This window comes from Zophobas morio, unplaced genomic scaffold (genome assembly GCF_036711695.1).
Source record: "Zophobas morio isolate AGI-343-1 ecotype UQ-CSIRO unplaced genomic scaffold, CSIRO_AGI_Zmor_V1 ptg000024l, whole genome shotgun sequence".
NCBI lineage: Eukaryota > Metazoa > Arthropoda > Insecta > Coleoptera > Tenebrionidae > Zophobas > Zophobas morio.
The window spans coordinates 17,411,979-17,435,571 of NW_026972129.1; the positions used below are offsets into that span (position 1 = coordinate 17,411,979).

Consider the following 23,593-nt stretch of genomic DNA (forward strand, 5'->3'; position numbering starts at 1 on the left):
TATCCGGAGACGGAAGGAAGAGATCTTTATTTTTTGAAGCACATGTAAAATTTTTGACGTTTTTTTGACATATTTCGTGGTGTTTTGTGAGGAAAAATAAAATTCTCTTGCGGTTTTGTTACATAATATGGGTAAATTTTGTAAAACTGGAAAAAGAAGCGTATATCCCCCACAAAAGTGAAGTCGGTGTTGATCATGCGTAGTTTCATAATTATGTTGTATTTGGTGCATGTGTTGTGTGTTGCGTGAGTTAAAAGATGATTCTGGTAAATTAAAGTGGTGAAAAGTACATTAAAGATTCGATGATGGTCTTGGACCATTTTAAATTTAGTTACTTTTCAAAAAGAAATAAGACTTTGTGGATAAAAGCCCCGTGTATACCTAAGAAAGCTTCAAAGGTCTTTGAAGCTTTCGAGGCCGTGTTCATGGAACTATGAACCTAGACTCGTTGTCTTTTACCTTGTCACAAATAAGTTATTTAGTTGCATCATTAACCAAAAAGAACTACAAGCAAGTGGTTGCGGACCTCACAAAGGTAAGATTGGCCCTAACATGTCGAAATGTTTCAATATGCGTGTTCAAAATTATCAAAATGACAAATGGAATATCAGCCATGTTTGCAGTGCCAGCTGTCACGCTTACTTACCGATAGAGCAATGTTATTCTGAACAAAGGTGTTTTGATTGTTATTATTTTTTTTCGTTCACGTTCTCGCAAAAATGTCAATCAAACTGATGAAGTACTTTTTTCTCTCCCGAAGTCTTACTAAATTGAACCCATTCGTTTGTAGTTTGTAACTTTGCATGGTCTGGAGGCGGACCGTCACTTGCTCCAATGTCTATTTTCATCAGTGGACTTTTCTGAGTCTACGAGCAAGATAACCGCACCATCTCCCCAAAATCAAGCATTGCTAGAGCAGTGCTCCAACTTGTTGAACAAACCCTCGCTGCTGACGTCTGTTTGTTACATCACAGACAATCCTCTCAGTAACAACAAGGTAAATCGAAGACATACAAATTTTACTTATAACTTTGCTTTACATAAGCAAAAAACTATCTGGAAGTCGATGCTAATGCCAGTATTTTGATAAAGACTTTTAAACTAACCGTGCTTGTCGTAAGCACCATTTTCACCATGCAGATACTTGGCAGATATGAAAGACTCTCCAGATAGCATTGCTTGTGTAGATCAAGCCAAACATTGGTAATTTTAATTTAGCCACAAGAGACTAATTTTTATAAAAAATACGTAAGCGCTTTTCTTTGATATAGACTTGATAACCTGAATAACGCTAAAAAAAACAAAAAATCCATCCATTTAATCTACATTGGATACAAGAAAGAATTACACTATTTTGGCGACTGGAATATAGTTATATTTATTATTTGTAGACTTTGTGCTTCACTAATTTATTTTAGTTGATTTTGCAGCAACATCCTTAAAATTGGTTAATTTGTTACTATAATGTTTGAGTATTCAACAAATGTTTTATACAATGTGTATTTTATACTATTTTTTCTTTTTTGCACCTTTTTTAATTGAAAATTGGGGTTTTTAAATTTTGGGGAATTTTGAGTAAATCTCGTTCTGATGCGTACAAAAATGTATAATTTTGTTTTTTTGACGTTTATTTTATTCGTGATTTGACAGTAACATTTGTAATGCTACGAATTTTGAAAACGTAAATTATACCAGTTCTATTACGAATTTATAATTTGGGTGCTTTTAACAGCACGGTTTTGAATAAAAATTTGCACCTGTAATTTTCTGAATGAAAAAAAGTGTCACTTTATTCTGGTCCATGCATAGTGCAAAGGAAAGTAAAGTTTAAAAGTATTGATTCATAAAGCTGCGCTCTTATCGTTGGACATTGGTATTTGATAAAAGTTCAGTTTAATGACAAGTTGATTCATATATATTGGTTCTAGAATTATTTGAATTAGTTAATCTCTTTTATTATAAGGGTATTTATGTTCCGTTATGAAAGCAATTTCTTTGTATCAAGATCTAATATCACATGTCATGTGAGCAAGGAATATTTAAAAACTAAGTGTAAAATAAAAGGAACGTAAGCATTGTCAGATACTTCAAGCATGACTCATTCTACATAAGTTTTTGTAAAGTTTGTGTCATTTTATAAAGTAACATTGCATCATTTTTGTAGTGAACAAGAGTGTGACGAATCATGTTACATATTGTGTTTGTTGTTTTATATGTAAAATTTTAATTGTAATATGTTCAAATGTTTTTATGTATCTGTAAATAATTATGTCCATACACAAAATTTGTATTGTATTTTACTATGATTTGGATTGATTTTGACATGAATGATTGTATCGCGGGGAACTATATAGCCACCACTGTATTTTTAGCGTTAGATATCTACAGTACGCAGATATTTCAAGTAATAAGGGAGCTGTTGCATGTAGAATAAAATCTGAGACATCCGGTACGAAAATATGACATTACAAAAAAACAATAACAATAATAATGGGAATCTATTATCAGTACTTAGTACACGTATGGTTTTAAAGAAATTATCGTTAAAGATAAGCTTACATATGTAGATAGTTTACTATTACTCAGGTTATTTTCTTTTGTCTACGTATCTTATTTTATTTGCGTTATATTACTGATGATTGTAGAAAGAGTTTGTGTGTCATGCGCGGAAAGTCACATTGTCAAGCTGCGTGCAGTAAATAGTTTTTGTATAGAACGAAAATCACGATTTGTTTCTTTTGGTGAGTACAAAATGAATTTCATGAGGAAAGTGGTGACAACTAACACAAGTACATAAACACAATAATTTCAATCCTGTAAAAAGATTGCCAAAACCATTAATCTATGTAATTCCAGTTTTCAAGTTGATCGTATTATTGTAAAGTAAGTACAATCAATTTTGTGAAATATTAACTACTAAAGAAAAATTGGTCTCAAGTTGCTAAATTAGTTTGATGAGGCAGGTATTCTTTTACCATTGGTGTTTCGACAGAGATATGAATTTCGTTAAATCTCTAGATTTTCTAGGTTTTTGCTTAATTTTGAAACTATGCAGTAATAAAAACGTGTGATCTAAGTCTGAGCAACAAACTTAGCGTTGCCATTGGTTAGACAATACGTGGCTTGAAGTCGCAGTAAATTTAATTGAACTTTGGTGTGGGCATGCGTGCAACTTTGACCTGATTAGTGCATTTGCTGGTCGATTCTAGTAAGTGAGTGAGCGACAATAGCTCCGGAAAATGTATGAAACATTCAGGAAAAAATTCGAGATTGTTTGTACTCAGAATATTGCAAAATATGTACTCGGGTAAACTGATGCACTGCATGTTTCTATAGCATTTAAAAAAAAATCGTTTGTATACAAGTAACTTTAGTATAAAATGTTTTTCCAACTTCTCAAATTTTAATTGTAATTTTTTACCTTTCAAAACTTTTACACCTTTCTATTCGGTTTTAATATCTTCTTTTAAAATGCGCATTAAGAATAGGATTTCTGTTTAAAAGATATCGATAACATCGTAACTTTGAGAGCGCCAGCTGAAACTTTTTAAATTTATTAAGTGTTCTTGTTAGATAGCATTTGTGAATTTTTATCAAATTTGTTCTATAGGTTATATGAAAATATCGACTTGCAAGATGAGAGTAATAATTTCCTAAAATGTTGCCATGTAAATGAATTTGCATAAAGTATGAAGCGCATTATTCAGATAAAATTTTGTCATTTCCATATTTTCAAAGGAATAAATTTAATGATGATGTAATTTCCTACTAGAACCTTGTTTCACTTTTAAAGCAAAAGTCTCCGCGTGATAAAAAATTGTAAAGTTAAATATAAAATAGTTCGCTTTAACCGAAGTCATATCTCTTGTCGTTTCTCAGGTAATACTAGTGGGATTTGCTCTTGTAAACCAGCCTAACACTTTCCTATCTCGGCAGGCCCCCAAGTTCGGCCCCCAGTTCTTCCAGCAGTTGAGCAAGTGCCTTCGCCTCTCAGCTGTCCAGGAAGTCGTGTTTGCCCTCGCCCTCCGTCACTCCTCGAACCCGGAAGTCTCCTCTCTCGCCCAGGCCCACCTGCGCTCGACCGTCCCCGCTCTGGTACAGTCGTACGTCGAGACCGAAGGCAGCAGCCGGCAGCACGAGGGCGGCCTCCACGAGACCACCCCCGAGGTGCTGCACCTGATCCTGTCGGCGGTGCTGAAGGCCCCCAAAGAGGTGGGACTCGCGAACAACGCGCACCGGGCCTTCCTCGACACCCTGCAGCGGGACTTCCCCAAGGACCTCGTCCCCGTCGTGCTCGCGCCGCTCGTCTACCCGGAACACTGCGAGCTCTCGCCGGAGATGTCCTCCGAGGGCCCCGGTCTGTCCGGGGGCATGTTAGAGACGTCGATGGCCGATTTGGTGGCGGAGATCGGCTTCAGCTTCACCTCGTCGGTGGAGGAATGCTGCAGCAACCTGATGAAGCTCGGGGGGCGGGAGGTCTCCCCCGCCACCGTGGCCCGGATTCTCACCGTTATGTGCCGAACACACAGTGGCCTTGAGGAGTCGCTCAGCCTGCAGTCGCCGGGGAACTTCAGCAAGGGGAACGAAGGACGCGCGTCGTGGAACGTCGAGGTTTTCGTTCAGGCTTTGAAGGAGGTCGTGCCGAATTTTCAGTGGACGAATGTCGTGGCCGAGTTGGACCACCCCGATTTCGTTATTAAAGACAGACAGGGACTGATCATTTTAATAAGTGCACTTCGACAAGGCCTCCAGACGCTGGGATTTCATCCGGAGACGTTTCCGATCGACCAGTTTTACAGGAGATGGACGAACGTCGAAGGACAGTTCAGTCTGATGCAAAACATACTCAAGAATCCGGATGTGTTCTGTTTTGCCGACTACCCTGCGATGACTGTGAGCGTCGACGTTTTGAAAACACCACCCGAACAAGATAGTAAGGAACTCGCGAATTGGAGGTCGTTGAATTTGGTAGAGCTTCTACTTCACATGTCTGAATGCGGCTTGTTCAACTACGTACAAGAACTGTTCAAATTTCCGATACACAACTGTCCGGATGTCTTAGTCTTAGCCTTGCTGCAAATCTCAGGACCCATAACACTACTAAGACAAGAACTGCTTTCGACTCTCATACCGATTTTCTTACTGAATCACCCAAACTCGGCTATCATTCTCCACCATGCATGGCACACGACTAACATTAATATAAAATCGATCATAATGCATGCGATGGCCGAATGGTACGTCCGAAGCGACTGCGACCAAACCAGACTATCCCGTATTCTAGACGTAGCCCAAGACCTGAAAGCCCTCTCGATGCTCCTAAATGCCCAAAACTCCCAATCATATCCGTTCATAATCGACCTAGCCTGTCTAGCATCCCGTAGAGAGTACCTCAAACTAGAAAAATGGCTCGCCGACAAAATCCGAGAACACGGCGAATCCTTCGTTACGGCCTGCGTTAAATTCCTCCACCGCCGCTGTCCCCAGTTAATCGGCAAAAGCGACGACGCGATGACGAAAGCATCGTCACTCCCTAACGAAACCCTAACCACCATAATGCTGTGCTTACAATCGTGCGTTAACAACGTAAATCCGGAATGCCAAGAAGCCATAATAAACATCACCACCAGTTGTACGTTACTGTTAAAATCGCGTCAACAACCAGCCCTCGTGAGATCCAGGGGTGTCGATGGCCCGTTCAGTGTTTCAGCGATCTCCGGACAACTCTACAACCATTCGGGCGTTGACACGATTCCCGGTTTGACCACCAACTTGGCGAGTATGACGATGTCGGGTCCCACGACGTCGGCGTTTAATCTCCAGGGCGGGTTAGGGCCGCTGGTGCAGTCGCCCGGTTCGCCGTCGCGGATTCTGGGGGCGGGTCCGTCGAATAGTCCGTTCCCGATGATGCCGCTGCAGCATCAAGGGCCCGTGGGGACTAGTTCGTCGCTAGTTTTGGGGGTGAACCAGATCGGGAATATCGGGAGGATGGGGCCGACGTCCAATATTGACAAGAGGATTCCTGAGTATAATTTGTTCCCGGATATGACGTCGAACGTGTCGAAGGATATCGAGGATGAAGCAAATAGCTACTTTCAGAGGATTTACAACCATCCGCCGCATCCTACGTTGTCTATTGACGAAGTTCTGGAGATGTTGAAGAGGTTCCAGGATTCGCATAATAAGCGCGAGAGAGAAGTAAGTTGGTTTGTCTTTTATTTGCATTTGCTGTTTGTGAAGTTGCATTTTTTGCCGTCAGTGATGAAAAGGGAGATCTTAGGTGCCGCTTTTTGATTTATAGCTAAGGTTTGATAAGCAGAAGATAAAATTTTATTGTTATGATTTATGCGATTGGGCGTAGTTATTAAATTGTCAAAAATCTAGAACATCCATGCAAATCGGTATCCAAAAAATTTTGTTTTTAAAAAGTTTGTTAATAATATTGACAATTCTGAAGATGAATTTAGATGTTGGGTAGTTTTTTAAATGTCGATGTATTTTTTTAACGTTTATTTCATTTACAATTTCGCCAGTTTACTGAAAAAAAAACGTATTATAGAATTTATCCATAAATGTTCGCAATGTAGGTTGGCAATGTGTTAAGTCTATTATATTTTGTATGGTGAAGTTCATGTCAGTTTTTCCAAATCTATCAATTTTCAGAAAAAGTCAGTTAATTAATCTTATATGTTTTGAAATTTTCGATATACGAAATTTTTACTTCCGAAGCTACGGCTGATTTAATATTTTCTCGATGTTTCATAACCCGTGAAGTATGAAAAAATAGGTCCCCCTTTTTATTTTACTAGATAGATATCTTCGAAATTATTGGACTCAAATTTTAGGTGTATTTTACGAATGTCGTGTAGATGGTAAAACAATAACCAATCTTTGTCTAATCATGCTCATCAACAATTTGATTTGAACTCAATCCTCCTTAAAGTTATTAAAATAGCATTACTTCTGTACCTGTGGTTTATGAATCCAGTTTAATTTTTTTACCTTAGAGGTCCAGATTGTTGAAGAAACACTTTTAGAATTTAACTTAGAAATTGCAAAACTAAATGCTCTTGCAAACGTTTTAAGGTTTATGGAAAGTATGTTAAATTACTAATCAAAATGTATGACCATTCCCTCCAAAAACATCTCAAAATTTTGTTGGATGATCCTTTTCTTATTTTGTCAGGAACAGATTGCTCAAGTTTTTTGCATTTATTAAAAACCACCCTTGCTTATGAACCTTCGACCAATTTTTTTAAATAAATAACATTACACATGACACCTAGATTCTACAGAAATAGAAATAATTCTCAGTTTGTTCATACTTTTGGCGATCACACAAATATTTAAAAATTTACTGTTACATCATTTTTAAATATATTAGAAAATAAAACAGTACCAAGAGACAATTTAATAACTCGAATCGCATTTTCTCAAATGTGACTTCTGCAGGTCAAATTTCTTTCCATCAAATTTAATATAATGGGCGACTTGAAATGATGCACCGCATCGTGAATTAAGAAATTTATATTTTATTTATATTCATTGTTTTTATTTTAATTTCACGGCACGTGATTAACTTGGTATTTCTAAAGTTGCATGAAGCACGACTAACCACTAAATTTATATTTTATCTATGAAAAAGTCATTCTATAATGACTTCATGACATGCTGTTAACAACCAAAAGGTTAATGTAGACAGCTGAACAACATTATTATTATAAAGAGACAAAACCGATGTGAAATCCATCGAGTACGCACTAATTCGCAAGGGATGAATGTTGATTGTCTGCACATTAATTTTTGTTGTTGTCGTAGTTGTTACATTAAATTTGATAAATGTGCGTAGTCGAAAATTGGAGGGAAAGTGAATAGTGCATTACTTATCTCAGTGCTTTTAATTTTTATGGAGAATAAAATTTATTTTTGAGAGCTGACCCCAAAGGTTGACTTGGATTGCATATTTGGCATGTACTTAGTAGTGTTTGTTTTTGGTGTTGCTGCTTTTCTTGTGTTATGTAGTTGAGTGTTCGAGACGTGCGAACGTTTGCCAACGAAACTTTCAAAAAATTCCCTTTTCAGGTGTTCAATTGCATGCTTCGTAACTTATTTGAAGAATACAAATTCTTCCCCCAGTACCCCGAGAAAGAGCTCTTCATAACCGCCCAACTGTTTGGAGGTATAATCGAAAGAAGCATAGTGACGTCATATGTTGCTTTGGGGTTGGCTCTCCGTTTTGTCCTAGAAGCTCTTAAAAAACCAGAAGGTTCAAAAATGTACTATTTCGGCATAACAGCCCTGGATAGGTTCAAGGGTCGTCTTAAAGAATACCACAAATATTGCGAACATGTCAGAGCTATACCGCATTTCTCAGAGTTCCCTCAACATTTACAGGAATATGTAGAGTATGGTCTGCAAAGTCTTGAACCACCAAATAAACCTCAAGGTACAGTTTTACCAGCCAGCATGGCTTCAATGTTGGCACCGCCGAACACGCCAGTCTCGCAAGTGTATAAGCCCAACTCTACCATAAGTTCGAGCGCACCGAGCAAAGCTAACACGACCACGACTAGTACTTTGGGAAGTCGACCTTCCATAGCTAACGCTACCAACATCGATACTTTATTGGTGGCCACAGAGAAAGATGAGAAAGTGATTGCTCCACCTGAAGCCTTACAAGATAAGATAGCTTTTATTTTCAATAATTTGAGTCAGCTTAACCTTAAGACGAAGTGTGACGAATTGAGAGACTTGGTGTCGGAGGAGTACTTTCCATGGTTGGCTCAGTACCTGGTGATGAAGAGAGCCTCAATAGAGTTGAATTTTCATGGCTTGTATTCGAATTTTCTCGATACTTTGAATATCAACGAGATTTATAGAATGGTGACTAAGGAAACTTACAGGAACATCAAAGTGTTGTTGAGGTCGGATAAAGGTATTGAAAACTTTTCCGATAGATCGTTATTGAAAAATTTAGGCCACTGGTTGGGTATTTTGACGTTGTCACGAAATAAACCCATTCTGCAGATAGACCTAGATTTGAAGTCGCTGCTAGTCGAGGCGTACCACAAAGGTCCGCAAGAACTGTTGTACGTAGTTCCTTTTGTTGCTAAAGTCATAGAATCGTGTGCCAAGAGTAAAGTTTTCAAACCGCAGAACCCATGGACGATGGCTATAATGAACGTTTTAGCAGAGCTACATCAAGAACCTGAGTTAAAATTAACTCTTAAATTCGAAATTGAAGTCCTTTGTAAAAACCTAGACATAGATGTAGCTCAGCTCAAACCGAGCATGTACTTGAAAGATCCTGAACGTCTAAACAAAATCGAATACCAACTGTCACAACCGACAAAGAAAGAAAACGCGATGATATCTTCATCTCAAGGGAACAACCAACCGGCTACCATCAACGAGCCAGAATTAGTCAATATGATGCCAGGCCAAGCGGCAAACTCCCCCGTAACACACAACAACAGTACTACACCTACTTCTGCTTTGTCAGCACCACCGGAGCCCCGTTTCAGCTATGGAGACATACAGATCGCTGGAATGACGTCGTTCCAAACCCATACGGTTGTCAGCCCGTCGATTCTACTTTTCCAAAACCAGCCTCAGTTGAAGCCTTTAGTCAGATCATCCATCGAACACGCTGTACAAGAGTGGATCGCTCCCGTGGTGGATCGTTCCATCAAGATCGCGCTACAAACCTGCGAGCAGATAATCAGGAAAGATTTTGCCTTAGATCCGGACGAAGGTAGGATGAGGCTTGCGGCTCACTTCATGGTGAGGAATTTGACGGCCGGTATGGCGATGATCACCTGTCGCGATCAGCTCCTGACTGCCATCAATACGCATCTGAAGCAAGCCCTTCTGGCCAACATTGGCTCACCTACGTTACAACAAAAAGAGATGATCGAACAGGCGGCCAGTATTATTGCTAATGATAATATGGAGTTGGCTTGCGCTTTCGTTCAGAAAACCGCCGTCGAAAAGGCTATTCCCGAAATAGATAAACGATTGATGAGCGAGTACGATTTGAGGAAGATGGCGAGGCAGGAGGGAAGGTAAGCAGTTTTTTCTTTTCTTTTTTCCTAGTGTTTAACAATTTGATTTTTTTTATTCTGGTGTACTAAATTAAGCTTCAAGCTAAAAACAATGACGTTTACAGAATTTCAATCGTATCCGTTCTCAAAATATGAGACCGCGGAGTTTTATCTGAGACACCTGTACATCGGGTGTCCCTGTTCCACTTTAAGATAACAGTTATTTGAAAAGATAGAAGGTTTTATAACACATTTAATTAATACAAAGAAATCTACAAATACCGGGTGATTTTTTTTCACTTGTGATCTAGTTACGCAAAAATTTGTGATAGAAAAAATTCGGCTGAAAAGTCGGTCGTAATTAGACGCAGTTTTTAATTATGTAGCGGCACAATAATAGGTTGGTAAGCGAAGAAAGATAAGCCGCTCTGTAGTCTAGTGGTCAGGTCAGGTCACCCGCCCGGCAAGCGGGAAACGTGTGGTTCAATTCCCACCGGGGCAGCAACATTTTTCTTCGCTTACCTATAATTAAATATATATATATATATAACCATAACCCCTCGGACATTTTCAACAGCCTTGGGAGTTAGTTTTATTGTTAATGTGCGACTTCCTGATTTCCTCCTAATACTACCGGTCTCACGAAAAAATTTTATCGCATAACTGAGTGTCCGTGAAAAATTAGTTTCTGAGAGCTGAGAACAAGGCCAGGGGGTCGATTCTCGAACTCGTTCGAATAAGTTCCGCATACGCAAGTGGCCAACTTTCGAACGGTTTTGAAGATTCGGTATTCTCGAAGCGCGCGCACACGTTGGTATACGCAAATGTTCGAGCGCATACGAACGTCAAGTTACGAGTGGGTAGATGCGATCGCATTTTGGTTTGCGAGTGGTGAAAGCTAACCTAAAACTCTGTTTGGTTTTGGTCGTTCTGTTGTAACGTCAATATAATATCTTTAATATGCTGTATCTGTTAATATACATTAATAGAAAGGGTTACCATTCCAAAAATACACAAATTGTAATGTATCAATTTGATTGTGGGAATTTTATAATTTCATTTACAATTTTGACATTTGTGATGCAAATTTAAAAATTTTAAATTGAAACAGCTGATTTCTGTGTAGTACACATAATAGCTACATATGTATGAAGAAACAACGGACTATTGCGATATTTTGGGTAATTTCTAATTAACACGTTCTTATTATGGTTGTATCAATAATTTTTAGGTGACTCTGGCTAGGCACTGCGAACATTTCAAATATACGTGCAGTTGTTTCAAAAACAAAAACTAAAATGAATTCTGAAAGATCATTTACTGTACAAAACGGTTGTAATGGTATGCATAAATATACCTGAATAAATATCGGGTAACCAAACGCTAAGAATTTTCTATAAACTAGGAGAGTACACGCAGCAATAAAGGTATTAATATGCAAATACCTGCTGGCTGCGGTGGTCCCACTCAAAAATAAACATTATTAAGTTTGTATCTGCATCATTGTAAAAAAATCACAAGAATTTGTATTAAATACGTAGGGTTGCATAAAATCATAAAATCAACATTTTTTTTTAATCACGATTTTTTTATGTTTTTTTAGTCTGTCAATTATTTGGGATTAAAATCCTGATTAAAATAGTAAGTATCCGACTTAATGTCATCCTTGAGTCGTACTTCTTAGTTTTGAACAATAAAGAGAATTTATTGTAATTTACATTGCAAAAAAGGAATTGATAGTGTTATTTATAATATTTACTCCTATAATCTTTAAAATACAATTTAAAAGAATTATCGTTCCATTTTGTTGGAAATATTGTATTCTAGTTAAAGTTCAACTGATATTGATATAAATTTGCATTAAAAGGGCCGTAATATGCATTGCATATTCCAAACTGTAAAGAAAACTTAAAAAAAAACAATAATACTTTAAAGCAATAATTTAAATCGAGCCAATCCTGCTAATACGTGTTTTGCTGCTTAATAAATTTGAAGGTAACAAATTAAAATAGTCCTTCTTGGATTCAAACTCACTCCGCGTGAGTTCTGCCAACCATCGCATTTAAATATCCTCTGTATTTTGCCGCTGTTGCCATATCCTCACTCGAACAGAGGCCTTCGTATGCGCATCGAGTTGCTATTCGCATTGAATCTCGTTCAAGAAGACGGATTTTCGTTTCGAATAGCATCTTGGCATGCGCATCGATTCGTACTCGCATCTTTGCGAACGAGTTCGAGAATCGACCCCCAGGATTCATATACCCATTCAATATGCATTTGTTGGACGTTACGGACTCAAACATGAGTTTCTTATGATCTTTTTATGTCGAGATGAAAATTCTGTTTCGGTGTCTAAATACCGGGATAGTTTTGGTTCACTTTTAAATAAAGATGTAGCCTTAAAAAAGACTGAAATACAGTCAAACCAATCTTTCTTCGGTGAAAAGTTTCAAAACATAGTAGGCAAAATATATTTACTTATCCCCTCCAAAAAGTTGATGACGTCAGCTTAAAATTTTGCCGAATAAGTCCTATCCAAAATGTACAAAATATGAGTCTGTACTTGTGTTTTGCACATTTTAGATAGAATGTATCGCAGAAAATTTGGCGATGGCCTTTTCAATTTGGGGGTAGGGAGGAAATCAATTGTAAAATGTTACACAGTTTTGGATTTTTCTTACAAACACCTAGATATCAAGGGTAAAAAGCGGGACATAAACGATTAGATATTGATTTGCAAAATTCCAAAATAAATTTATAAAATGGTGCTATACAATTTTGACTTTTTTCCAAAAATCTGGATATCTAGGGTAAACAATTTACACGTATTCATAAACCACAAGTGCAGGGGTATGTTAATTTATAAAATTTAAGTTTCATTTATTTGACAACAATCGGTCCAATGGTTTCGGAGATTATTATCTGTCTAATAAACATCTGGACAGATGACAGACAGACAGACGGAAAAAGGAAATGTAATTTTTCGTACTTTAGGGACCAGAAGGCGTCGAGAAAATATGAAATTAATAAGTCGCCTGACTCTATTATAGTTCAGGAAATAGCGTTGTACCCTATAAAATTATATTGACAATAACGAGACGGACAGTAGTACAATAGCAAGAGATATTTACAACTTAAAGTTGTCGCGTGACGATAATCCGCAGATCTTAAATTTCTAAAACAGCGGAAGTCCGATCCTGTGCGTACAATTACCTGCTAAATGTTCTCCGACAAATTTGGATGGACTGGTGTGTGCCATAAATATTTCTTACCATTGTACTACTGTCCGCTTCGTTATTGTTAATAAAATTTTATAGGGTACAACGATATTTCCTAAACTATACAGCGCTTGGGAAGTAAAAATCACACGGTATTATAAGCATTATATTGTCGCCTTCGGTTTTTCCAAATGTGACATCAATTATTTGTCTTCACACAGAATATGTGTGTTTTAAGCAAGTTAAATATAATATTTTTTTTTATCTTTTCATACATGACATACTTGTTTTAATGCTTTAAAAAAATTGTGAAACAGCAGCCGTGTTTTATTAGTTTTACTCTAATATCTCGTTTATTTGAAAAGCTAACATTTTGAAAATTGCAAGTGTAAGTACATTAACACACATAAAAAAACGTTTAAAACGCGTATATTTTTAGCGGTAGATCACTTTTAGTTTTTCTGGAAAGGACTTCCAACTTTTTCCTTTTCCAGACAATATTATGTAAGTGTGTTAAATTGAATATTATTTACTGTGCACTGAAGTAGAGATACGATTTCAACATGGTGAGTCATCAGAATCTGACAACGGACTGTCAATCAGTAGCGTAACATGAACACTTCAGAAGGGTGATTTTTTAAATTTATTTTCAACACACTAGCTCGAATGAGAATGTATCTATCCGGTACTAATCTAAATAGGTACTCTTACGCCCATCCCTTAAATTTGAAAGTGGACTTGGCCCGACCCATTTTGTGCTTCTATGTAGATTTACGGCTGTGATGTACAGTGAATAATGTCTAATACGTGGTGCGAATAAGTCTAAGTGTAATTTTTTTTAAACTATCTATTTCAAATTTCTGTGTTTTCAAATAACTGTGAGGAGGCTTTCACGGTCGGAATCAATACATGATCGTTTTCCGGGTTGAAACCATTTAAATTGAGTTTTTGGGCTCACCTACCCCAAAAACTCAATTCACACGGTTCCAACCCGGAAAACGATCATGAACTGTGGAACAGGTAAACTGGGACACCCGGTAAATGTGCGTATTAATTAAATTATAGCGATTATACACTCAACCGTTTTAATTCAATTTCACATTGTTATGTTTTGATTTAATTTGAAGTATCTACACATGATTTTAAGTTCCATGCTGATTTTATGTGTAGCTTATCGGTTACTTTACAGACAGCTGTGTAATTGTTATATACTGAGAGTCCAACACATTTTTGAGTAGATCGGAAATTAAGATGAGTTAAAACAACAGGTTCTTAAAGAATACTAATAGATCTAGTTGTATTGAATTATTTATAGATGTTTCGAATCTCTCAGGAAAAACAAAATGGAAAATGAGACAGGTTAAGGCAAAGACAATTGGTGTTTAGGGGATATTAACAATAACAGTAAATTTTTGATTGTGATTAACACCAAAAAGAAGGTGTGACATTTGATTGATCTGTTTTGTTATTAAAAATTTTATGTTGGAATCAGTGATTACGAATCGTCAAAATTCAATGAATTTTTTGATAAAGAATGTTTTCCCATTTTAAATAGTCTTTTTTTTATTATGTCGCGTCCAGTGTGTAACTTTAATCACAAGAATCTGAGAGCAAATTTTAAAACTTTTTTGTCGAATTTCAGACGCTATTGCGACGCCATCGCCTTGACTTACCAAGCCGAACGAATGCCCGAACAAATTCGATTAAAAGTGGGTGGTATTTCCAATAGTCAGATGGCCGTTTACGAAGAATTTGCGCGAAACATACCAGGATTTTTGCCAAACGAACGAGACTCGAGTATTCTTATACAGAAACAAAATCTGACACCCATTGAAACCCAATTGCATGCATCTACACCATTTCCTTTACCGCAAGCCGCGGTCCTCAACGACGATTTATCTTTACTTTTTGAAAAACTGGGTTTGGAAATCGAGCAATTTGTGCAGGCCACTTCCGGACAACCACAGTTTGCACATATGAATTCTAACTTGTTACTAATCAGAGATTGCCTTATGCACACTTTGAGAAATAGGGATCCCACACCACCACAAGCCATTGTACAAAAGGTAAGATTTTAGCGTTTTTCGAGGTATATTTTTATTTAATTTATGTTTAATCTTCTCTAGTGTGTGGAAAGTTTGCAAGATTCCCTTGTTTCAACCCTAAACGACGCCGATCCCGTTGTTATGCGTTTCAAAGAGATCATCATCAGGATTTTGAAGTCCTTCCAAGACCCACGTGTCTTCGGCCAGCAGTGGACGAACAAGTTGGTCACGAGATTCTTAACAGAATGTCGCGAAGACTACCGTTACAACCTCGATGCAGTCGACACTTTGATTAAGTCTGGCCTTGTTCATGTTCCACAATATGACTTAGCGTTAGCCCAATGCATGGAAAATGGTGTAAATTACTTGGGCGTGAATTTCGCCATGCAATTGGTGCAGCTGTACTTGATAGATGACCGTTCCAATCAGTTCGTTACCGATAACGATCTCTGCAATACGATCGAGATGTTGGCTAAAATACAGAATCACGCCAGGCAACCACCGGAAGGGTTGGGTAACATTATCGACATCTTGCGACAGAACCCGGAAACCCCGTTCTTTGGAGACAGAGCGCCCGTTGGTCCCACAGTTCACATCCACAACGGAATATTACAGGTAATGGTTTTATGCTAGTGGGTTAATTTGTTAGTTTCATCTTAAATGTTGGGAATACTTAAGGAGTTGGGACTGGCTGACTGTTTATTTATTGTATCAGATGTAATACTTCTTAAATTTGTTTTTGCATTCGGTTATTACGTGTATCATCTACGATCTTCCTCCCTGTCCCACTCTCTGTACTGTTCCAAAGGTATTTCGTCTCCTTTTTTTTTTACCAATTGTCATTTCTAAAATATTTTCTGGTATATACCTGTAATTTTCACAGTTTCTTCTATTTCCTGCTTTGTGTGTTAGAATCATAGTAGAATTTGTCCATTCTTGCGGTATTTTCATGTTTAATATTTTCAGTAATTCTTTCCTTTTAATTGCACTCTCTTCTATCATTAATACTCAGTTTTTACCTTTTAGCCCATTTTAGTGTTCTCTATTTTGTCTCCCTTACGTTTTCCTTTACTGTGGTTCTCTGTTTCTAATACTATAAATCTTTGCGGTTTTGATGTCTACAAGATGTCTGTAGATATTATTTCTGTGCTATTTTTTTCTCAATTTTGTTTTTTATTTGTTCGCTGCACTATGACGTCTGCTTTTCCTTTTCGGTTGCTTTATTAACTCCAATTTCTTTTGCCGAACTGCTGAGAACCTCTAAAAAAAACGTTTTTCTTTCAAATTATTTCTTTTTGTTTGATTTTTTTCTTTCCCCATTTCTATATACTTTCGTTTTATTTCTGTTTGTTAGAACAAACCACCGGTACCGACAAAGTTTTATGTATTGGATTTTTTTTATCTATGATGTTTAATCAATCAATTCGACCAACACATCTTGCATGTTCACCCCCATGCGCATGATAAATGGACCCTCTTTCCCAGTATTGATACAGTGAAAACATCTTAAAAATACATGTCATTACGAGTTTCTTCAAATAAATACTTACTTGGTACAGGTGAACAAAGAAATATTTTATCCACGTGTGGTAAAATCTCTTACGTTTGCCACACTTTTTTTCTGTTAATTACTTTTAAAGTTACATTAAAATTAGTAAATCTTTATTATTTGCAACAAATTATTAGAAATTTGGCTAGCCATATATTTGTATTCTTTGTAAGTAATAGATTGCTTTATACGAAACCAAGTATTATAAATATAACTCACTTAAAAAAGAAGGGTGGAAAAACTCAAATTCAGAAATCATAATGAAATCCAAAAAGGTTCTAACTGTGAAGCTTGATAAACGCGTTTATTGTTATTAACTTATAAATAGAGTGAAAATTCTATGAGAACATGTTGGGTCATATAACCTATCACTGGTAATGAAAATGAAATATGTATGTAAATTAGTATAAGGTACGACACTGGACAAATAAAATTATTTTTAAATTAAGATATAAATAAATGTTTAATTAAATGTACAGTCGCAAATTATTCGAGTTCTGTAGTTTAGAATTGGTAAAAATTGAAAATTTGCCAACACAGCATAAATTTTTAATCGGACTTGGTCTTTACTGGATTTCCTCTTAAAAAAAATGATAGGTTGACGTTTTTACGAATTTGTATGTACATTAATAATCGTTTACATTTATTTAATTTTGATTTTGAATTTAAAATTTTAGAATAGGCACAAAATCAGTAAATTAGATATTAAAGCGATATCATTCGGGTTAGTTCGGGACAATTTTCTTTCCACTTGAGTGTCAACTAAAAACGAGGGAAATTGACTTTAGGTGATAGTTTTTTTTATCCTTAAGAATGAATGGGTGGAGATTATTCGGGCTATCTCAGGCCAACTCCAAGATTCTTCAAATTACGCGTTTTATAATTCTCTGTTTTATTTATTTATTTATTTATTTTTTGTAATTCATTTTTTATTTATTTATTGTTTTTATAAATCCGTATCCAATAAATAATTTCACCAACGAAACCATGAAATGATTCTTTTAAAATGATTGTCTTAACCTGAATGGAAGCATTTACTACTTACGTGCAGAAACGTTAAAAATATTAATGAAACAGCAGTAATTTATCACTTCATATCTATTATGTATAAGTACTTATACATTTAAAATAAACGTGACACAATATAAATGCAATTTAAAAATTTATCGCAACAAAAACGGTTATAAAAAAAGTGAAAATGGTCGATAACAAAAATAGCTAAAGGTCTGTTTTTGTCTGTGATATTTCTGAAAGAACCCTCCACCGGGCATGGGTCAGTTGCGTGCAGCGGTCAGAAAAATGGTCATATAATTCGAAGGGATAATAGCATGAACAGTTGTTGCTTGTTGCAGTCGTCTTTTATGATGTAGATTACCAGAAAAATGCAATTTTATAAAAGTAAAATTGGCAACACTCCACGCACCTACTGCGTGAGTACATACCTTCGGCTTATTTCCTGATTTCTTAGTAACGATGGTGACTGAAATCCACCTATTTTTTTTAGACCGATTTTGGCAAATGGCATACCCTCTAAGAAAAGAGAGGGTGGGTGGGCGGGGCTCTTACCTGCTAAGATAAAACTGATTTTTGCAAATGAGATACCGTCTACGAAAAGAGAGGGCGGGTGGACGGGGCTCGATAATAACGGTTTACATTTTGAATAGTTTCTTTACGAAGTTTTATTATTTCTATGAACCATTAGCAATAATTGTAGCAACGAGTTTTAACAATCAGGTTGCTATGCATATAATTTGTACCTGTAGGTTGGTGGTAAGGTAATTTTGTGCATATCAATGGCGCCGAGTGGGGTCAGGATTTTAGACTTTTTACCTCTGCATTAAAATTAAAAAAAAAAAACATGAAAACTTCTACACATTTTCATGAAGGCGTGGGTGTTTTTTCCACCTCTATTTCAAAGTCACTTTGTATCTAGATATATACTTTGGCATTTTATACAGAATTATAAGTTTGAAAAAAATGCAAAAACGTGTCAAGCCTTTCATTTTACTTTCCATCTTTTGAAATAAGTCAAAAAAAATTACTTCAAATTTGTAAAAGTCATGACATCATTAATGATTTTTTTTAAATGAGACGCTATAATTTTGATCGGATTATTTGATAAGCGTGTAAAAAAAATGGAGAAGTTTAAAAAAAAAAGAAATTCGATGAAAGGTGGATTGGAAGGCGTAGACCAATAGAATCGCCACCTAGGTCTCCGGATCTGACACCCCTTGATTTTTTTTTTATTAAAATAAAGTTTATTTTGTTGTTATTAATTTTCTCAATTTTTTTGTTACGCAACCCCTACATCAAGCTACATTTTCATATGCAATCAAAATTATACCTTCCTATTTAAAAAAATCATTGATGACGTTATAACTTTAACATATTTAACGTAAAATTATTTTTATTATACATGTATCATAATTCTTGATTAAAACACGCAGATGCGTGTGCAATGTGGCCTTTAAAGCACTAGTGTTTTAAAGTCGTCTAGGCAACAATAAATATTATCAGTAAGCGAGTAGGTACTAATTTTTATTCAAATAAATATAAAAATTACAACTACATATTATTGTTTGAAACTTGAAACCCCTCCGTTTTAAGTTGATTACTATTTGTTAATTGGAAACTAGTAGTAACTTCTTCATTTTCACTGTTTGGTTGAAAGTCCAGCAATGCGTTTGGAAACTATTGTGTTTGAAGTGGATTCTTCAATATTTGCCACTGGCCACGCTCGAAGATTTCCACCCTACTTGCCGTTTCAGCTCATCCACGCTCACTCCACTATTTGCCATGATCAAAGCCGAACTTCGTCTAAAAGCATGACGGGTGTATTTCTCAGCGTAGTTAGATTTTCTGGACGGAGTGACAGATTTGTTGAATAACTTGACATACAATATGTCAGAATCATCAATAACTGCAAATTTTCGGCCTTTTTCCGTTTTAGATGGACAAATAGTGTTTAATAAAACAAAACCCTCGCTCTTAATGTCAGACATGCGCCAATCACAGAGTTCATATCTTCTACATGATCCAAATATACCACAAATAGTTACAACCTGAAAACCAATAGCATCGATTCACAAATGTAAATGTATTTTAAGTTGGTACTTACTTTCAAAAACAGGAACGTATCATCTGGGGCTTGGGTAAAAAATGTACGTAACTTTTCTTCCGGAAATACTAACGATTTTTTGGGGTCATGGCCTTTGTTAATTCCTTTTTTAATTCTCAACATTGTCTGTAATTTTGAGTGAATACACCAAAGTGATGACGATTTATATTGACTTGACTATAAAGAATTAGAAAATTAGTGTTCATGTCCACAATGTCGGAATTTTTTCTTGGCATCCATTTCACTAATCTGTCGTATTATTTATAGTACGCAACTTTGGATTTCTCAGAAATTAATCTTAATTCTGCTTGTTCTGCCAATTTTTTAATATCTTCGTTCGTTTTGTACCAATTCAGGAAGGTTTTTGTTTGATTTTTTTGCTCAAACATAACGTAAACAAACAATTGCTATAACCCGTGCTATAACTAACTCTACGGAAACGATTGGATTTCAGAATCACATATAACCTTTGATCATTACAAATTTTATTATTCTCATTCCAATTTTCACATTGTAGTGCAGGTATAATAAAAAATCGCGTATAATAGTTGTATATAAGCGCCTTTAAAACACTAACGTCGTGCGTGTTTTAAAGGCTTGCTTATACACGCGTATTATAATGTACATACTATTAAGCATGACATGTTTTTGCATTTTTTTTTTCGGTTTTTTTCGGTTTGCCCCACTTCACCTTATTTCAAATTTTCAGCGTGATGTTGCTTCGTAAGCATTTGAATATTCAAGACGCTTTCGTCAGCCGGATTGTTGACTGCCAGGTTTGATTGGAATCTGATAAGGAAAGGTTGCACTCTGTTTTCTCCACAAAAAATGTAAAAAGTCGAATAAAGTACCTAAGATCATAATAAGTTGCCACGGGGTTTACTTCTCTGGAAATCGTGTATTTATTCCACTTCAAAGAGCAGAACCGACGCTAATGTTATGTTGTTTTTTGAAATATCATTTAAATAAAAAGGCACTGTGTTAAGTTTATAGCACCACACTATCTGTGTAAACTAAAAAATGAGATAAATGGGGAAATACTTTGACGCATTTCCCCATTTATCTCAGAAACACCAACAAGAGTGGCAACTCATTATGATTTTAGATAGTTTTTCACTAATTACAGTCGGCGTTTCATACCTTTAGAAAAAAAAAAGTCAGAGTTACAACTTATTGTCATTCCTTGTAAAATCAGAAGCTAGTTGAGCCTAATATAATATTGTTACATCTTAAAATGAATAATAAATAAAGGCGATGATTTGAGTATACATGGTTGGTTTAAGTATAGTAAGAAGTGTGTCAAAAAATTGAAAGTGCTTTCTTAATGTTAAAATAAGCGTTGAACACAAACACAACAGCCTGCAATGTTTACAATGACACTAATTTATATGTACACTCTTGCTTATTCATTTGAGCGCACGTTTTTTGCAAATCTAACTGAAATCTCCATAATATAATAAAAAATCAGCTTAAAACAGCTAATAAAATGTATTCTGGAGTTAATAATAGGTTAGAAAACTCCATATATAAGTGATTTAGATGCAGTTGCAGCAAAGAAATTACTCTTGGCCGAAAAATATTAGAGTGGGCAAAATTGCATGGAATGTATACCACCGAAGAATTACTATGTAAATGCTGTTTATCACTGTTCTGCTTTTAACGTTTCAAAAAATTATATACCCTCTCATTTCTAGGTGCGTGCACCAAACTATGAAGATCCTCCCGGCTTAGTCGAGAAAACCGACTTCCTCCTCAGAGAATGGATTAGCATTTACAACCAGCCCCAAGGGCGCGATTCCACGAAAGCTTTCAGTGTGTTCGTCCACCAAATGAACATGCACGGGATTTTAAAAACCGACGATTTAATCACAAGATTCTTCAGATTGTCGACGCAACTATGCGTAGAGGCGGTATACAGAATCTTTTCTGATAAAGCCAACGCCGCTCAGTTGCCAACCGTCAGAGCCAAATGCTACAACACCCTCGACGCTTTCGTTAGGTTGGTAGCGCTGTTGGTGAAACACTCTGGCGACGCCAACAACACCACCACGAAAATCCACCTGTTGAACAAGGTTTTGGGAATCGTAGCGGGGTGTCTGCTGCAAGACCACGACACAAGAACCATCGAATTCAACCAGTTGCCGTATCAAAGGATTTTCACGATGTTGTTCCTGGAGTTGAACTCGCCTGAGCCTGTATTGGAAGCCATTAATTTCCACGTTTTGAACGCATACTGCCATACACTCCATATTTTGCGTCCGACCAAAGCGGCTGGTTTTTGTTACGCTTGGTTGGAGTTGGTGTCTCATAGAATTTTCATGGGGAGGATGCTGGCGAGTACTCCACAGCAGAAATGTTGGCCTTTGTACGCCCAACTCTTGATCGACCTCTTCAAGTACTTGTCGCCGTTTTTACGGAACGCAGAACTGGCTAAACCGGTTACTATGCTGTACAAGGGTACTTTGAGGGTTCTTCTGGTCCTTCTCCATGACTTCCCGGAGTTCCTATGTGATTACCATTACAACTTCTGTGATGTGATCCCACCAAACTGTATTCAAATGAGAAATTTGATCCTGTCCGCTTTCCCGAGGAACATGCGACTGCCCGATCCCTTCACTCCCAACTTGAAGGTCGACATGCTGCCGGAGATCTCCTTCGGTCCCAGAATCCTCGCCAACATCCCGATGATAATCACCCCGGCGCAGTTCCGAAAAGACCTGGATTCGTACCTTAAAGCCCGAGCCCCGGTCACGTTCTTGTCGGAGCTGAGGAGCAACCTCCAGATCTCGAACGAACCAGGGGTTAGGTACAACATCCCGTTGATGAACGCGCTGGTCCTGCACGTGGGGATGCAGGCCATAGCGTACATCCGGGGTAAAGGTCACCCACCCAACATGACCACGATCGCCCATAGTGCCCATATGGATATCTTCCAAAACCTGGCTGTGGATCTCGACACCGAGGGCAGGTATTTGTTCTTGAACGCCATCGCCAACCAACTCCGGTACCCCAATAGCCATACGCACTATTTCTCGTGCACTCTGCTGTATCTGTTCGCCGAAGCAAATACGGAGGCCATTCAGGAACAAATCACTAGGGTCCTTCTGGAGCGGCTGATCGTGAACAGGCCACACCCGTGGGGTTTGCTCATCACGTTCATCGAGCTGATCAAGAACCCGACTTACAAGTTCTGGAGCCACGAGTTCGTGCACTGCGCTCCGGAGATCGAGAAGTATGTAAGCGGCTTAGTCGCGAGAATGAGATTGTAAGGTTTTGTTCTAGGTTGTTCGAGTCGGTGGCTAGATCTTGCATGGTCCAGAAGACGACGGTGCAGGCCCAAGAAAATGAAATACAAGAGTGATAACATGTCTTTGTGATTTGTATATATTGAAAAATGGTTACACTGTGAACTCGAATTTATTTTATTTTGCTTTGTATTCAGTTTTAATTGTTTCTGGTATTAAGCGATTGATTAAGTTTTCATAGGTATAAGGATAGCGTGTAGATATAGCTCTGTAAAAAATTAGTTATTTTTAAGAAATTTTCAAGTATTTGTAATTACTATAAATATGTGGATGTATTAAATGGTTTTCAATGTTTTGAAGAAAGCAAAACGAGGT

General features: G+C 37.0%; 2 protein-coding genes across 2 annotated transcripts; one reads left to right on the forward strand and one right to left on the reverse strand.

Annotated features, from left to right (window-relative positions):
- Positions 1-70: 70 nt before the first annotated feature.
- On the forward strand, positions 71-23,587 carry LOC135135325 (CCR4-NOT transcription complex subunit 1). Its single transcript, XM_064064351.1, has 8 exons — positions 71-535; positions 791-997; positions 3,937-6,198; positions 8,083-10,064; positions 14,904-15,327; positions 15,388-15,921; positions 21,668-23,205; positions 23,256-23,587. Exons 1-8 carry the CDS (start codon positions 434-436, stop codon positions 23,332-23,334), a joined length of 7,128 nt encoding a protein of 2,375 aa, XP_063920421.1. The 5' UTR covers positions 71-433; the 3' UTR covers positions 23,335-23,587.
- Positions 19,427-20,428, reverse strand: LOC135135336 (uncharacterized). Its single transcript, XM_064064367.1, has 2 exons — positions 19,974-20,428; positions 19,427-19,917 (listed from the first exon to the last, which is right to left on the reverse strand). The coding sequence occupies exons 1-2, from the start codon at positions 20,094-20,096 to the stop codon at positions 19,570-19,572; spliced, it is 471 nt and encodes a 156-aa protein (XP_063920437.1). The 5' UTR covers positions 20,097-20,428; the 3' UTR covers positions 19,427-19,569.
- Positions 23,588-23,593: the final 6 nt, after the last annotated feature.

What these genes read in the sequence shown, in the direction of transcription:
- LOC135135325 (XM_064064351.1), top strand. Translation starts at nt 434, where the DNA reads ATGAACCTAGACTCGTTGTCTTTTACCTTGTCACAAATAAGTTATTTA. An exon ending in TGGTTGCGGACCTCACAAAG is followed by an intron (nt 536 to 790) that starts GTAAGATTGGCC and finishes ATTCGTTTGTAG; the next exon opens with TTTGTAACTTTGCATGGTCT. An exon ending in TGCGCTCCGGAGATCGAGAA is followed by an intron (nt 23,206 to 23,255) that starts GTATGTAAGCGG and finishes GTTTTGTTCTAG; the next exon opens with GTTGTTCGAGTCGGTGGCTA.
- LOC135135336 (XM_064064367.1), bottom strand. Translation starts at nt 20,096, where the DNA reads ATGTTGAGAATTAAAAAAGGAATTAACAAAGGCCATGACCCCAAAAAA. An exon ending in ATACGTTCCTGTTTTTGAAA is followed by an intron (nt 19,918 to 19,973) that starts GTAAGTACCAAC and finishes ATTGGTTTTCAG; the next exon opens with GTTGTAACTATTTGTGGTAT.